The following is a 16,487-nucleotide window of genomic DNA, read 5'->3' on the forward strand; positions in this document are numbered from 1 at the left end:
CCAAAAAAGTATTCATCAAGAAGAAAATTAACAATTAACAAATTCTAGTAGTAGTTAATGAAGGTAAGGACTTGCCGGATTTCAAAAATTGATATTTTACAATTTATTGAATGAAATGCGATTTTAATACAAAAAGAAAGGAAGGATCAGTTTATTATTAGGAAAAGCACAAATAATTTGGTGCAGGCGAGAATAATAAAAAAAATAAAGAAATTTGTCGTGAAGAAAATAGGAAAATTTAATACCTGGATGAAACATACTATTATAGTCAAAAGAAAAAAATTTGAAATAATTAATTTAAGCATTTGATAATTTTCGCTTTGGATGTTTTAGTACCCCACCCGCCCACTCTCGTCAATTTTTTTATAGTGCCTACTGTATTTCTATAATAGAAAACTGGATTTGGGCATTCTCATGTTCAAAAAGGCAAATGATATATTTGTTATATCTGAGGAGATTATTGTAAGAAATCGAAGCTAACTATTTGAAAACAAATAAACTACATTACTATCCATATTGTTACGTTCGTTACATTGGGTCCTTTGGCATATCCAGCTGCGATGGAATTTTAATATTCAGCAAATTCGCGTGTTGTCTTTCATCTGCTTTTTATTAATGGCGAACTCACCTTTGATGTTTCCTTTTAGAACTTTTTATTATGGCAGGCTGTTTATTTACAGTATTTATTTAAAATAAGTTCTAGGAAGGTCTACTTATTAATTTGTTTTGTTTCTTTTCGTAATAAATCTAGATAAATCTTTAAGGATAGTTTAGTTTTAAATAAATAGTCGATTTAGTAAAAGTTATCGCAGAAATTATTTAAGTGATATTTATTAGTAAATTATTATAAGTTTGCATAGTAATAAATTTGAGAACGTAAGAGACACTGTTTATTAATTCACCCCACGAATAGAAAGAGTGTAAATAAATACGAAAAACTTTACATTCTATTTTATTATAAACTCATGCAAATCCTGTATTTTTAATTCAAGTTATTGAAAGGATGGATTGTGATTGAAGTATTCTATATGAGAATATTTTTTTATCTATTTAATTCACCTATAATGAACTTCCATTATGTGCGTTTTAATTGAAGATATCGATGGAATAGAGAATAATGGACGTAAATTCAATAATCGTAAATCGCACTCTAAAGCAACTAACAATTAATTGAAACGAATGAACAACCCAACGAATTGACTACAAATCCAACGGTCCACGTCGAAGCGCACTATTTATTTAAATTTTTGTATTCGATTCATTATTGGAAATTGAATCTAGGATCGGTCTGCAAAACGGATATGTTTAGATCGTCGTTTTATGAATACACCTCACAAAAACTTTTGTATGAACTTCAACTAACCTTCGGATGAATCGGTGGTACGCTAGAATGGTCGAATGAACTCGCTATATTGTATTTCATCACTCGTGTATGAGTGGGTGGATGTGCATCAATATGCTGCAATCGCTTGCGTCCTTTTTTTCATTTTCTTTCGATAAACTAGTACAGGAAAGCAACACTTTGTTTATTTTTCCAAATTTCTGTAAATATTTGAACTTATTGATAGGTTATTCTCGTAACAACTATACATATCAATAGGTCAAACACTAGAGAAACGTTGTTACTGAAGATAGAGATTATTACAATCAAAGAATGAGCTCCAAAATACAAATTGTAGGTGAAGGAATACTTTTACATCAAAATGCGGTACAAATGCAATTAAACATCTGAAAAATGGCAAAGCAGTCGGATAAATGCAGAACTATTTGAAAATAGAGCTGAAAAAATATATTCTTCTCTGGCTCCTCTGTTTACAAAATGCGCCATTGGTGAAAATTATTTAGCTGTACCCAATCGAATCCAATATTTGATTGACTACGCTGATTTTCTTTTGTAATGATTCGTCAATATTGTGGCAGTACTGCGACAAAAGCAGTGACCGGTATAAATTCGAATTTGGAAGATTTAAGTGAGCAACAAATCCTTAACCTATATTTCCAAATTTACTTATTCCTACCTTTCGTTTGTCGCATTTTCTGTTCACGTAATTTATAAAAAAAACGAATTCATACATTTTTTGGATGAGGAGTCATGTACTTTTGGCAGTTTTAATTCATTTTCCGGAAATACTGAATTTCCGTATTATTCTTGTATCACTACCAAGAGGGTTGTTTCAACTAACTGGTGCAGCTCATGTGCTATACAAGCACCCATAGTACTAATTGTTATTTTTCATATTCACATTGAAAAACTAAGACTTTTAAATATAAATATCTGATATCATTGGTTTTCTTGATAAATTTATTTATTTTATTTTCAGGCTGATATCCTTCAATTTCTTTTATAAAATGCATGTAATTAAGAATATTTGTATATGTCTATTTTATGTTTCATAGATAATGCAGATTTTAAAATTAAATGTATCCATAGACTTCGTAGTTTCAATTTTTTCTATAACTCATGAAAATAAATAATTACGACGTTTTCTGAAGAGCTCCTAATCTTATTTTTGTCTTTGTACTCCATAAACCGAGAGAGAAATTTTTCGTAAACTTTTCCTGATTTTACGAGCAATAAATTATTTACGAATCTCGAGTCATAATCTATAATTCTTCGTGGAGTCAAATTCTTAATATCACTTCAACTATCGGACGTTTTTACAGATTTTTAATCGTTTAAGGATGTTTCAACTCAAGACGGCGATATTTCAGGTAAACGAAAAGGTAGATTAAAACTCGTGACGGATTCAGAGTATTACCTGAAATCTAATACCTAAACCACTTGTGGGAAATCTGGGAAATCCAAAAAATAGAAGTTCTAAATCCTTTAAGTTGCAATTTAACAATAGGTAGGTACTAAACAATATGTATGCATGCAATTGGTTGAAATCCTATCCCTAATATTGCCGATGATGCCCCGTTCTTCATTTTTCAAACAGATTACATAGTGTGGGTGTTAAAAATGGCATTAGTAGTAGATTATATGTTAAATTCAAACAACAGTGACTAAACAAAAATGGCAATGTTAGGTTCGGTTGAGTTAATTTATTTTTATTACATAATGCATAATATTCTGACAAGAGTTGTCTAATCTTCGTGACCCCCACGATCACGAGTTGGCACATTGTAATTGGAGTTAAAATTTTATAACGCGTATTAAAATCACGAGTTGGCGCACGCCCGGTAAACTTTTGTTACATTTTTTCAAGATTGATAAATCACAAATACGTCAGGTAATAGTTGATATCCAAATATTATGCAATGCTGTATTTCTATTGGTTATAAATTTCTGTATCTTAATGAATGGTAGTGGTACTTATTAAAAAAATAATTGAAGTATAGTAATTGAAGAAAATTATTATGAATCGTTCTAAACGTTTTAAGTTATGACTATGAAGGCATAAAATACTAGATTAGTCAGTCTAAAATTTTAAAATGAGATAGAAATGAAAATCTTGTCCAGATTTTTTGATTATAACAAAGTTTTATATCACGTAATATCTAACAAGTATTTGTTGTCTGTTTTAAGGCTTAAAACAATACGAAGTAAAGTTTCTTGTCTCAAATTCAAGACATGTATCAAAATTAGAAGTTCCTCGAAATGGGAACAATGCCACTATATATCTCAGTTACGTAAAAACTTACGTGTCATGTAAGATGATTTATATATATTTGGTAGCTTACTGTTTGTTATAAGTTTGTCCCAAATATTTTATAAATTTGAATAGTGGCATTTTCAATTGTAACTTAACTATGAAAACCAAAGAATTTTAATACAAAAACGATGATAAAATCTGTTGTGATTCTATTGATTTTTTAATTCTATCAAAATGTCTCTATTAGAACTACAGCATACATAAACGACATTATAAAAATATAAATTTCTCCATAGTTTTTTTTGTTGAATTCTCATTATATATATTATTGAATTTTTTCGAAGTGTACCCATAATCCTCCTATTGCGTGGCGCATGATAAAATAAGGATCTAATTGCAATGGTAACTTGGTCTTAGAGCTAACCTTCAATCTAAAATTCTTGATTATATTTGCAGTACCAACTTTTATTTGAGTTTGTGCGAATCTTTGCCCTAAAAAAAAGAATAAGTTAAAGTAGTATATACAAGACTTGAGTAGATGACATGAAAATAATGCTGTGACATGAGACAAGTTTTCTCATACGACCCCTTGTTTCTGAGTTATAGGCATATAAATTGGCTCAATCAGAACGCATGCCCAATGGTTTACAATCCGTAACTTTTACAGGGACAACCTGTACAATCTAAAGATAGCAAAAATGAATTTTTAGATGGTTATCTTAACAAAAAAGTACTCTTTGTTCTATTCGATAAAATTTATGGCTTAGGAAATATGTAGATTTTTACATCATGAGATATTTAAAAAAATATATATCATCAGTCAGAAAATGGCCACTGAAGAAAGCAGACGCGTGCTTTTCAATGAGTTGGTGTCGTCGAAAAGTTCAAACAGGTTCATTTCAATAACGAACAGAGAAAAGTTGCAATGGGTCAGAAATCCCAAAATCAATATCGATATTTGAAGAGTTGAGAAGTTTATTGCTTGTGTATCTAGCATAAAAAATTACGTTGCGAACATCAAAATGTTTGATATTTTCCCACATTTTGAAAAAATACAAAATTTTATCGCAAAACATCATTAAGTTTTACCTGCGCTCATGTGAAGAGCGTCAAATAAAACTAAAATTTGTCAATCGGACAATAACTGGAAGTTTGCGAACTGTGCCATTGAAGAGGTATGTTTCCTTTGGAGGGGCACCGCCAGTTGCAAGTCAGCGTGGACAAGGCAAATCAAGATATACAAAATACGCTCATAATGTAAATGGAAGATGAAAGCTACGGGCGATGGTCAGATGGAAGGAGGAAAACACATACGAATAACTATGAAAGATACATTCGTAAAATGGTCGAAATGGAGAAGTTTATGAAAAGAATCAACAACCTCAGCTTTAATCAAGATTTTATGGAGAGCTTATGATATAAATAGTTGACTGTCTACAATCTATAAAAGATCTCTAGTTTCCCAATTTAAATTATGAATTAGGAAAATTATGAAAATCGAATCTCTTCATTGGCAACAAAAGCTCTTTGATAATGACGTTACTACTTTATTAATCGAGTAGATTCGTAGATTTCATAAAATGTTGAAGCTTATTTAGGCCGAATTGAACACGTTTTGTTTACGGATTTCACAAAAAAATCGAAAAATTTTGCTGTTCATTATTACATCTCTCACCTAAACACACCCGTTGCCCATCTCCAAATGGAAGATACGTGGATCTATTATAACTAATTGGACCAAGAAACCTTTCTGGTTTGAATTTCTGCGGTTCATCGAAATATTTAGGATCCATCTGTAGTCCGGTTAGAGGCACTACAACTGATTCTCCAGCTTTGATTTTTACTGTTATATTTTTGAAATCGGGATTTGTTGGAGTATACGTGTAATCTTCGGTACAAATCTTGTTCAAGTTGTGTACGATCGAATTTTTTCGGAGGCTTTCTAAAATTTAACAAAAAACAACAATAGGCCAGTAGTTGCTGTGAAAATTGGGAATGAAATGTGCTCTGGAAAATATCAATAGCTATATAAAAATGATTAATGATCTATGAATAATACTAATCAGACAATCTACTTCCCACTCACCACTTAAGCAAGCATCTAAATATTTCATATTGTGAATAACTTCATAATTTAAACTGTTATCGTTATTTTCTAGGACTGTGTTAATTTCATTGCGAAGTTTGTCTTGAATATCAGGATTTGCAGCCAACTCAAAAACTAAAAAAGCCATGACCTAAAAAAATTGTTGCACTTTAATTTGTAATTACACACTTATGAAAATTTTTGATAATATCAAATACCATCCAGATTATCAATTATATAGAAACGTTTTGATGCTTTAAATCGAGCGTTTCTTCTAACTCAATTAGGCTAGAAGAACTAGGGTGTGAAGGTCATGAATGTATCTTTATATACTGATCTAGGACTATTCACCAATCAGGTATTAAAGACCCTTCAAAGTGTCTGGGAGTTTTGCTGCTTACCTCTTCTGATTCTAGCCTTTCTTAATGTATATCCTTCATTCACAGGAAAAGATAAGAGCTGTAGAAAGTTATTCCAATAATCTGCAGGTGGTAATTTATCAGACAGTATGCTGTGAGCATACCAGTAACTCTTCTTATTTCGTTTCTACCTAACGAAAGAAGTTTTTGTATTGAAGTTATAAGTATAAGAAACAATTTTTCTCAAGATGAACAGCTTCTTTACTCTGGTATGTGTGTAGTAACCACAACAAAGTTTTTACCTTGTTTAGTGAGTTCAAATACAGCGCGCATTCTCGAACCAGCTTCGATTCAATTGTACAAGAGTCTAGTACGTGAAGGGCTGATACGCTGTCGAATAATATGAATATCCGCGCACTGCAGTTTCCACTTCCAAAATAAAAAATTTCGGATCCGTTGGGGGAGCTTACTCAATTCTAGAGACCTACTTGTATATCTTCTCTTTCCGAGCCAACTGTGTATTATGTCGAAGGGCATCGTGGAAACACAATTTTTACATTTGCCCATTACTTTCGACTTGATATTTTAATTTTACGGTTTTTGTTAAAGGATAATCTGGAGCCGTAGTTTAGTATTTTTCCAATGCTGTTAATTACAGCAATGGAAACAAAATCATGATTGAGCATTTGCACACTGCATGTTTGCACGTTAACGATGCTGCAGCTTGCAACTGGATGAAAAAGATGGATTGAACATTACTTCATTAATATCATATAATGATGAAGATGGGAAAAGTTGAACACTGAAAGCTTTTAGAACAGATGACTTGTAAGTAAGGATTAAATAGAAAAATCAAACAAATTATATTAAAAATTAAAATCTAGTTTAATCTAGGGTAATTAGAATAAGAAAAAAATTACAAGGAAGAACAGAATAATTAAAAAAGTAACAGTATTAAAGAGAAAAGATCGCGAGGAATTAATAAAAATCAATTGGATACATTTTAAAGGAAAATAAAGAGACGTAGACAGAAATCAAGTTTCTAGCCAGTAAAAACCAATCAGTGTACTCAATTCCCAATATCAAATGTATGGAATGAATGAAATCTAATGGAACTTACCCGCGAACTTGTTTCGTAGCCATCCCCAAAAAAACTTGCAGCATTTGCCACAATATCTACATTGGTAAATAAGCCGTCTTCCTTTTGTAAACTACTCACTGCATCTAGAAAGTCATTTCTAACAATATTATTATCCCTTCTATACTTTAATGAACTCTTAACAATTTCCATTAGTTTATCTTCAACATCCTTTGGTACCAATCTGAATGAATGTAAACAGACATTGGAAATTGGCATTACTTGTTAAATTTGTTTTTGTATTTATAATCTTATCTCTATTACATTCTGATACCTGAGTAAGACTTTTTCAAAACAAACATGTAAATTATGGTACTCAAAAGTGATTTGAGGAATCTCATATAAGGTGAACAAAAAGTAAGATTTCGACTACGAGCAAATATTGATTCAGAATTGGGTTTTATTATCACCCAACGCATTTTAACTAACAGAAATGAAGGATTATTGAATTTGCTGTTTCTATTACTTTCAAATTATGATATTTCTCTGTTTTGAATCAAATATATAATAACCCTTCCCTTCCCTTATAAAGCAAATTCAAATTTCTCATCTTCTGAACATTTTCAATACGTATATTTGATATATACATACGTATATAGGTAAGAGGAACTAAGAATAACCTAACCTCACAATTTTCATAACCTCCGTACATTGTAATAAAATTCATATGAAAATATACATCAAATATATAAACATAAAGTGAATTCCATGTACATAAAAAAATTATTTCAATACACTTATTCCAGTTGTGTTTTACTTTTTGAGCTCCGTACCTATGAGAATCTAAAAAACTGTCGGAATAGATTTACAAAGCTGTTATTTACCTCTTCCTTTAATGGAGAACATTTTCCATGATTTGCTTAGATGTAATAACAGTAATTGCTAAGTTGAATACTGCAACAGTTCATCTTTCAATTCATTGATATTTTCGATAACTTTTGGAGCTAAGCGAGATTGTGATAAATTTTTTTTATGAAGAAACTCTCCCTTTGTCACTAGCTGTCACATACAGTTTATTCAAAAGATTACAATAATACTTTTATTGTATTTTTCCCAGAAAATAACACATCACTCAATAAGTCTGTATATAATATTCGCTATTGATTATTTCTCCCTTTTAGAGATAGCCGATGAACAATATTCGATGCACATCCCAAAATATTGAAGCCATAGCCATCCCAGCTGATAGTTGTGCCTTTGGACGTGGTTCACCGGTTTCAGCGCACTGAACTGATGATCGGATTAACATCGCTCCATAACTTCTTATTTTGATTAATAATTATGATGGCAGACCTGAATCTCATCTAAAGTTATAATATGAAGCAATGATTCCTTTCTATATTTTCTAAAATGTCCCAAAGTTGTCGCATATTTATATATTTATAGTATGTTTCATAGATCTTCTTGTAAATGAAATCAGAATATTGCTTAAAACGCTTGATGAGACGCTTAAGGTTTCTACCAAACTCTCTTTGGTTGACCGCTGATCTCATATTATAGAATCCTTTGATTTTTTGTGTTTATACACTTTTTGGACATCTTTCAATTGGATCGTATTTGGGACAACTTTCAAATACGGCAGCTTATCTTATACCTATACTTTTAATAAGCGTTAGAATATTTACATTGTTACTACACTTTCCAAAACTAAGAATTTAACTACATCTTGTTAAGCAAATTAACTTTACACTTTGGGAAAGCTAAAACAACGAACTCAATAACGCCATCTCTATTAAATAACAGAACTTATTGAACAACCAGTCATTTGTTTCTAGTACTGTACATATGAATAGAGTATCGATAAATAGACTATTTCTAAAAAATATCGTCAATTTAATCAACTACTCCGTATTTTTATTTATCTTACTCAGAAATTTTTCAGATTTCTTATCCACATAATGTCATTTTATTGAAAGTTAATGATGTCTTTTTGTTGAGTCATCCTATATATCCCGCTGATAAATATGAAGGTGACATCGAGTTAATAATGCTGACTAAAATCACTTGTATTTCATTGTAATGATCGAAGGAAGAAATTGGTTATCCTGGGATATTATTTGAAGAGCTATGGGTCAGTTTTTAAGATGACTAGGGAAAATGGAACATTTCATGTTAAAGTTATTTTTAATATTAAAAAGAATTATCGAGATTTAATAATATGTTTTTCTAATTATTTACAAACACCTCTTCATCTGGTAGAACTGAATCTTATCAGCATTGTTGTCTCGCATGTTGTGATTTCAAATATTTTTTGCAATAAGTAGAACTAGTGTTTACCAAATCTAGCTATGAGCAGAGATACTTAGATGCATGTCTTCTCCACTAAATTCCATCAATTTTCTTTTAGATTACAAAAATAATATTTCACAATCAACAATAATGAAGCTTTCTCATGTCGCAATTCAAATACTCTTTAATCGTTATTATCAAATTAAAATTCAGTTTCTAGTGAAAAACATTTCCTTTATATTGTTTTTCCAATTTTATAGTACTATGAAGTGCTTATAGTTCAGTGAAGTATAAGGTTTGTTGTAACATAATATTCGGCTTGTAACGTTTTTCTTCAAAAATTTTGAATATTCATTGGTTCACGTATCGCTGCACAGTAGTCACTTCTGATTTATTTATTCTAACATTCGAAGAAATTAATTTGTTATCGACCGCCCATTCCATCCAAGAAATTCAAAAAAACCTCGGAATGTATTCTAAATCATCCTCTACCTATCTAAACTCATGTGTTCAAATCAAAGTAAATTTGGTGAAATTTTTGTTGATATTATCTTCTATATTCGCTGGTAAGTTTTTCTAATTATTCACAAACACCTGTTCACATGGTAGAACTGAATCTCATCAACATTTTTGTCTCTTTATTGATTTCCTTTTGTTTGAAGCAAATTTTGTATAATAATATCGGTGTTAGTTTGGAGAACAGAACGAATAGAATAGAGCGGATCCCTGTTTCGTTATATCTTAGAAAAATATAAATTCCGTTTTTTCAAATGTTAGAGTATAACCTTCTTTTTATTCAAATCTATTCTACCTACTTATTCTGTCTTCAGTAACTTCAATCAGTGTTCCCGTTTACTTCCTATATTTTTTGCTTGCAGCCCTCAACTGAATTCCCAGATGTTGGAGTGGAGTTGAATTTGTTGTTTGTGATGTACCGTATAGAACCCTTAGGTGTGATTGAGCTCCCAACTTTGCGTTAAAAAAATTAAATAAGGAAAGAAACGAGAATGTAGATGGAAATTACTAAAGAGGAATGAGTAGGTAGAACAGATTTGAATTAAAAGGAGCTTAAGCTCTAACATAAAAATAAGCTGAATTCATATTTTTTTTATAAAATATAACGAAACACATATCTGTTCTATTCGTTCTGTTCTACAAATAAATAGAAGAGACGAATTTACGGAAAAGTTATTATATAATCAGAACTACAATACGTGAACAAAAAATTAATCAAAATGCTGGCCGAATGGCATGTTGTATAGTATCAATTTCAGCAATATTTGTTTTAATGAGTAAGAACTTTTTTGTTTTTCATATAAAATGAAAAGTTACAATTCGTCTGTTCTTGACAATAGGTCTTATATCGGAGTCAGATTGTAATCCTTCAGAAAAAGGCAAAAGTTTTGTAGCACTGTAGTTTATAGCTTGAACCACTCTATGTAAAGGTTATTTCTCAAAATGGTCAATTTGGAATATAACTATTCGACGACCTAGTAGAACCAATAATGTATATTTCATGGTAATTTTGCTAGAAATTTTGGTAGGCGTCAATAATGAAGCAGACTGATTAGTTTTATGTAGAATGTGGAATTGAACTGTATGTAATTGCATATTTATCACCCGATATGAATCTCTTGAACAGTAATTCTGTTTTTCCAACAAAATATAAGCAAAGTTTATTCTAACTGACTTATACAATTTTGAGTTGCATGAGGTGGCATTTGTATTTATGAAGATGATGAAGCAATTCGCAAATCCATTGCTTTGCCGATGGATCCACGATATGGAAAGACAAATAAACTCCAACAATCGATTACTTCATTTCCAAAAATAGAACGATCTTATAGAAGACTTACTTAAATTTCATTTTTTTGAAAAAACTGGGACATAAAACAAACAACAAGCCAATAATTTTATTCCTTATACCATCAGGTGATATGAAATTATCAGCTAACTCTCTGAATTGCGAATATGGCTCATCAAATGACTTTCCCTCTAACCCAAAAGCACAAGCAGCCACATTATCCAGAGCGAATCTCACACAAATTTCTCTCGCTTCAAATTCATCTGATGACTTCGTTTCGTCTTCTATGTATTGAACCATGCGATTAGAGGATCTTAAAAGAAATTGGTACATTCCTTTAATCTACAAAAGAATTCTTAGTTAATTTGAGAAATATCTGATGGAAATTCGTCTGATATGGAAATTTATAAGAAAAGAAAACGATATATTTTATTTATCTTCACAAATCTAACAGTAATTGATATGGGGCATAGCCATGGGACCAGATGAATTCACAAATATCTCAAGAAATATGAATTATGTCAATTCCTCACCTTTCCTGATGTGAACAATGTTGTTAATTGAGCTCTCTTACTTTTCCATTCGGCTCCTTTCATAACAAATGGATTCCTGCCAAAGATGGGATCTACTTCTTTGTCAATTTCAATATCATTGTCGTGGAAGTGTTTGAAGTCTCTAACAAAAATATTCTTGACGAAATCTGGATCTCTGACCAATAACACTGGAGAAGTAGCTCTATATATTCCAACAAATGGATAACCTTCATATTTACTACAAAAATGATGTTCATTTGATGATTTTTTTCTCATTGTATAATGAAAAAAATTAACAACATATGTATGGTAAAATACTCTTTGCTTAACTCAATAAAATTTGAGGTTTAAGAAATATGTAAATTTTCAGATCGTGTACATGCCAAGGGAACCGTTCTCAATAAAGAGACATTCTGAAGAAAATTATCATGAATTGTTATTATTGAAAATACTTACAGGAGGTATTGAAACAAAATTTTGTTTGTCACATTATTTTCATTTACTTTTCTTTGTGGATTCTTTATCGAGAGGCAGAGGAAGAAAATTTTTTTCAAATTTTTTGTTATTCACAGTCGAATGTACTTTCTGTAATAATAGCTTAGCGAATAGTTACAACTCTCACTATAAAGACACGGAAAATAGGCACTTTTTTCATACCCTGGACCGTCAGAATCAATCGAGCTTGAAAATTTCTAGTGGCATTGTAGAGAAACACGTAATAGGCACTATTTGGACTGAGGGATATTTAAAAACGGCGTTTTGGGATAGCTGGGATATTTTTTGACTGTCAGAACAAAGATGTATGTAGAAAATAAGATCCCCACATCTAATTTTCATGGATTTTTCCATGGAACGTGAAAAATATTGTTTACAGTACTTAATCAGGAAAATGTTGAGCTTTTAAGACATCCTATACTATCTATTTCAATTAGATATGTATATCTTATGCAAAGCTAGTTTTCCACGTAAATTTGAAAAATATGCTAGAATATAGCGCGATGCTTTTAAAATGTATATTCGATTTGTTCAACTACTTTTGATACATTCTATATGACTTATTGATAGCTACAAAACAAAAATTTTGCAGAATGTCACCTTTCGCTCAATAAAGTCGTTATGAATACAGGTAAATACATTGAAAATAAATTTGGTGAATCTTAATAGATACGAGAGGGTATTTCAAATATAAACCGGAATTTTTGATCGACTGTAGTCAAATATCTTTGCTCTAAACAATCAATTATCTCTTCCATAACTTTCCCTTGGTTAAAAACAATTTTATCGCAAATAACAAAACCAAAAACTGCCTCAAGGTATCCTTCTGGAGTTGTGATACGAAGATAAGTCTTTACTGGGTACTAGGATTATATGAAGAAAACTCTATTGCCGATATGCATCGGTAAAAAATGGGACGGGAGAAGAAGACACAGAAGATATAATCATACCGGTGGACATCAGTTTCAAACATTAGGATTGTACGTATTGTAACATTGTACGCAGAGGGATATGGCCAAAAATGGATTGAAAGAAAACAAAAATGGTAACAAGATTCACGAAAAACTCAATCTAGAAGATCATTGGAGTGATCACTGGACATTGTACTGTTGGCACAATACTCAAGAATGAAGAATTACAACAGACAACTGTTGCAAAGAGACGATGGAGCATTTTATATACCTGTGCTCTGACTTAACGGAAAAACAAAGCTGCTCTGTGAAAAAATAACTCAATCGAAAAGAAAATGAAGAAAAATTCATTCTGGATTGGAACTACTTGAAAAAAGGCTACAAGAAGGAAAAATTCAGAAGGGTGGTTAGGTAGTTAAGTAGGTTTCAAATCTTGGAAGGTGAAAGGCAACAACGACAAATCTCTAGCAATCTAAACTTAATTAGTATATGTCAATTGTCTCATGCTTTCTTTGGGACTCATAACATCTAATAGATCGCTCTTGTTATTTACTGCTGTAATAAACTAGTCCAAATGTTTCTATTTATGAAACGACTGTCATTTCTATATAATTTTTACTATTTTCACATCCTCATATTTAATTTTTTCTTACAGCATTTTGTTATTGTAATATCAGTACAGATTTTCTTTTATATCCTGTTGTTTTTTTCCTTCCCTCACTTCTAATAAACAACTATTTTTATAAATACCTAATTAAGTGAGCATGCTCCAAAATAGTTAGGTAGGATGTGTTGAATATGATAAATTTAAATGATTATTGAGTAATTTATATGCTTTTACTTGTAAATTTCGGTAATAATTTCTCCAGCGGATATTTTTCCCACAAAACTCCTATAAAAATTACCAGCTATCGGTATTGGTTTCGGCCCAGGTATCCCATTTCTTTCCCAGTAACTATATTGTCTTTTAATACAAATTAAGACAAGAGTTATCACTAATACCAATAGCACTAACCACATTTTATCATTGCCAATGAATTACTGTTGGTAAGTGCGTTGTTCATGATGGTTTAGTAACTAAATTAATGAACACATTATTGGTATTGACAAATTCCTCTTACTTTATCAAATAACTTCATAATTTTGTTTTTTCTGTAGTATTCTTAAAAATAGATAGTTGCTATGATATCAGTCAATATCTGCTTCAAATTTTTCTTCTCACATCAATAACTATTGATACTTGCACTGAAATAAGTTATTGATTGTTTCAAGCAACAGTCACCTTACTTCCTCAACAAGAGTCTCTTTATCAGTAAGTGGTGTCCAGCCTCAGTTGAAGTATATAAATAACTGGTACTCGGATCGGGTGAACAATTAATATTAAACTGGACGTCTCCAACTTTTCAACTAACCAAGTTAAAATTGTATGAAACAAGCTGCGAAATCTGAAAACACCTTGCGGATTAAATTGATAAAAAACAAAACCACCCCCGGACACGATTGAAAAAAATAATAAATTGGGAATAACTACGTTTATAAGTTGACTGAAAAAAAGCAGTTATAAATTAAAACCAACTTAGATTTCTATATAATCAAGATAAGACTGGAACTTATCTATAGAAATCTGAGGTGGTTGCAACCCTCAACTAAATTCCCAGATGTTGAAGTTGTATTTGTTGGTTTGTTGTGGTGCACTGGTTGAATCCTTTGTTGAACTCCCAACCTGGCAGCTGTAGACTTACAGGGAACACATATGGAAATTACTAAATGAGGAATGAGTAGGTCTAACAGATTTGAATAAAAAGGAGCTTATGCTCTAACAAACAAATAGACTGATTTCATATTTTTTAGAGAATATAATGAAACAGGGATCTATTCTATTCGTTCTGTTTATCAAATAAATAGTAAATACGTATTTACACGGAAACTATTATACAAGATAACTGGAATTTTTTGTAAGCACTATAATGAAGAAAACAAAGTTAAAACGGTATTTGTAAAACTTACTAGCGAATATAAAAATAGTATCACCACAAATTTTATAGAATTTACTTTAATTTGAACAGTTGATTGTAGATAGATAGAGGACGATTTAGAATACATTCCGAGGCTTTCTTGAATTTCTCGAATGGCGTGGGAGATCGATAACAAATTAATTTCCTCAACAACTCGAATCATAGAATTAATGAATTAGAAGTGAATACTGTGCTACAATACGTGAACAAAGGAATATTCAAAATGTTCGTAGAAAAACGTAACAAGCCGAATGGCATGTTACTATAATGAAATGGAACAGAGTACAATTTTTTCCAACATTAATCTGCTCTGTTTATGCTAGTGCGATTTATATAATTCTATTCGTTGATTAGATACAAATATATCTTCGCTTTCTCTTCTTCATTTCTGTAGTTTCACTATACATCTCTTGTTACCTTTCAAGCCCTAGTTCCAAGGGCACTAATATATTTTATTATATCGTCCTACTATTCATAGCGCAAGGGTCGAGAGCGGTGGCTTTGGCAGTACGCAGTTTTTCTGGAATTTGCGAGTATACTCATCTGGAGTAGTATAGCGTGATGCGATATGTGTTTTGTGATGAAAAACAAACCATGATGGTTACACTACCACTACACCAACACTCACAATTCCTTGTTTGACCCACGTTTCGATAACCAAGTTATCGACTACAGAGAATGAGACAGTTTACTTCTAGTCTCTGAAGACGATAATTTGCTTATCGAAACGCGGGTCAAACAATGAATTGTGAGTGTTGGTGTAGTGGTAGTGTGTAAGCAGTGTGTTTAGTGTGAATATCACCAACGGTTCCAGCTCCAACTTAACTATTTATTGCTTTTGCGGACGTATTCGGCTGATAAAAGGCGTGTCTGATAGGCAACCATGCTAGGTTTTGTAATCTACCAAATATATATTTGAAGATTAGTTTCTTAATTTTTACCAAAATACTAGCATATGTCTAGATCAGAAATTCCCAATGGGTCGACATAAACGAAAACTGTTTTTGGGGGTCGACGACGTTTGAAAATTAACTAACTCGAATTTTTATTCAAGGAGATGTTCAATCAAAGCTATCAGAAATTCTGGTTGCAACGCAACATTAAAACATAGTATCCTGCATTGTGGAACATTGCTGAAAAATACCTTATCGCTTTTCCATCAACTTACCTCGTCGAAAAAGGCTTCAGTGTGGTTACAAACATTTTGACAAAACAAACGTACCTACCGTTTGAAAATTAACGAACGTGGCGATTTAAGGCTGCAACTCACCAATATTGAACCGAATTTAGCTAGATTGGTAGAAAGTCACCAGATTCATCC

The 16,487-nt window shown here is 31.5% G+C and overlaps 1 protein-coding gene across 1 annotated transcript; it reads right to left on the reverse strand.

Annotated features, from left to right (window-relative positions):
• Positions 1-3,803: 3,803 nt before the first annotated feature.
• LOC130894038 (probable cytochrome P450 6a20) lies at positions 3,804-14,209 on the reverse strand. Its single transcript, XM_057800563.1, has 7 exons — positions 13,993-14,209; positions 11,746-11,983; positions 11,265-11,554; positions 7,162-7,363; positions 5,683-5,833; positions 5,272-5,538; positions 3,804-4,088 (listed from the first exon to the last, which is right to left on the reverse strand). The coding sequence occupies exons 1-7, from the start codon at positions 14,169-14,171 to the stop codon at positions 3,922-3,924; spliced, it is 1,494 nt and encodes a 497-aa protein (XP_057656546.1). The 5' UTR covers positions 14,172-14,209; the 3' UTR covers positions 3,804-3,921.
• Between the last annotated feature and the right edge of the window lie 2,278 nt (positions 14,210-16,487).

Source organism: Diorhabda carinulata, chromosome 5, assembly GCF_026250575.1.
Source record: "Diorhabda carinulata isolate Delta chromosome 5, icDioCari1.1, whole genome shotgun sequence".
Taxonomy (NCBI): Eukaryota; Metazoa; Arthropoda; class Insecta; order Coleoptera; family Chrysomelidae; genus Diorhabda; species Diorhabda carinulata.

Excerpts from the sequence above, each read along its gene's own strand:
- LOC130894038 (XM_057800563.1), bottom strand. The coding sequence starts at position 14,171 with ATGTGGTTAGTGCTATTGGTATTAGTGATAACTCTTGTCTTAATTTGT. Across the intron at positions 7,364-11,264 it reads TTCAAAAAAATGAAATTTAA|ATTGGTACCAAAGGATGTTG; the intron begins GTAAGTCTTCTA and ends ACATTCATTCAG. Across the intron at positions 5,539-5,682 it reads TTTAGATGCTTGCTTAAGTG|AAAGCCTCCGAAAAAATTCG; the intron begins GTGAGTGGGAAG and ends GTTAAATTTTAG.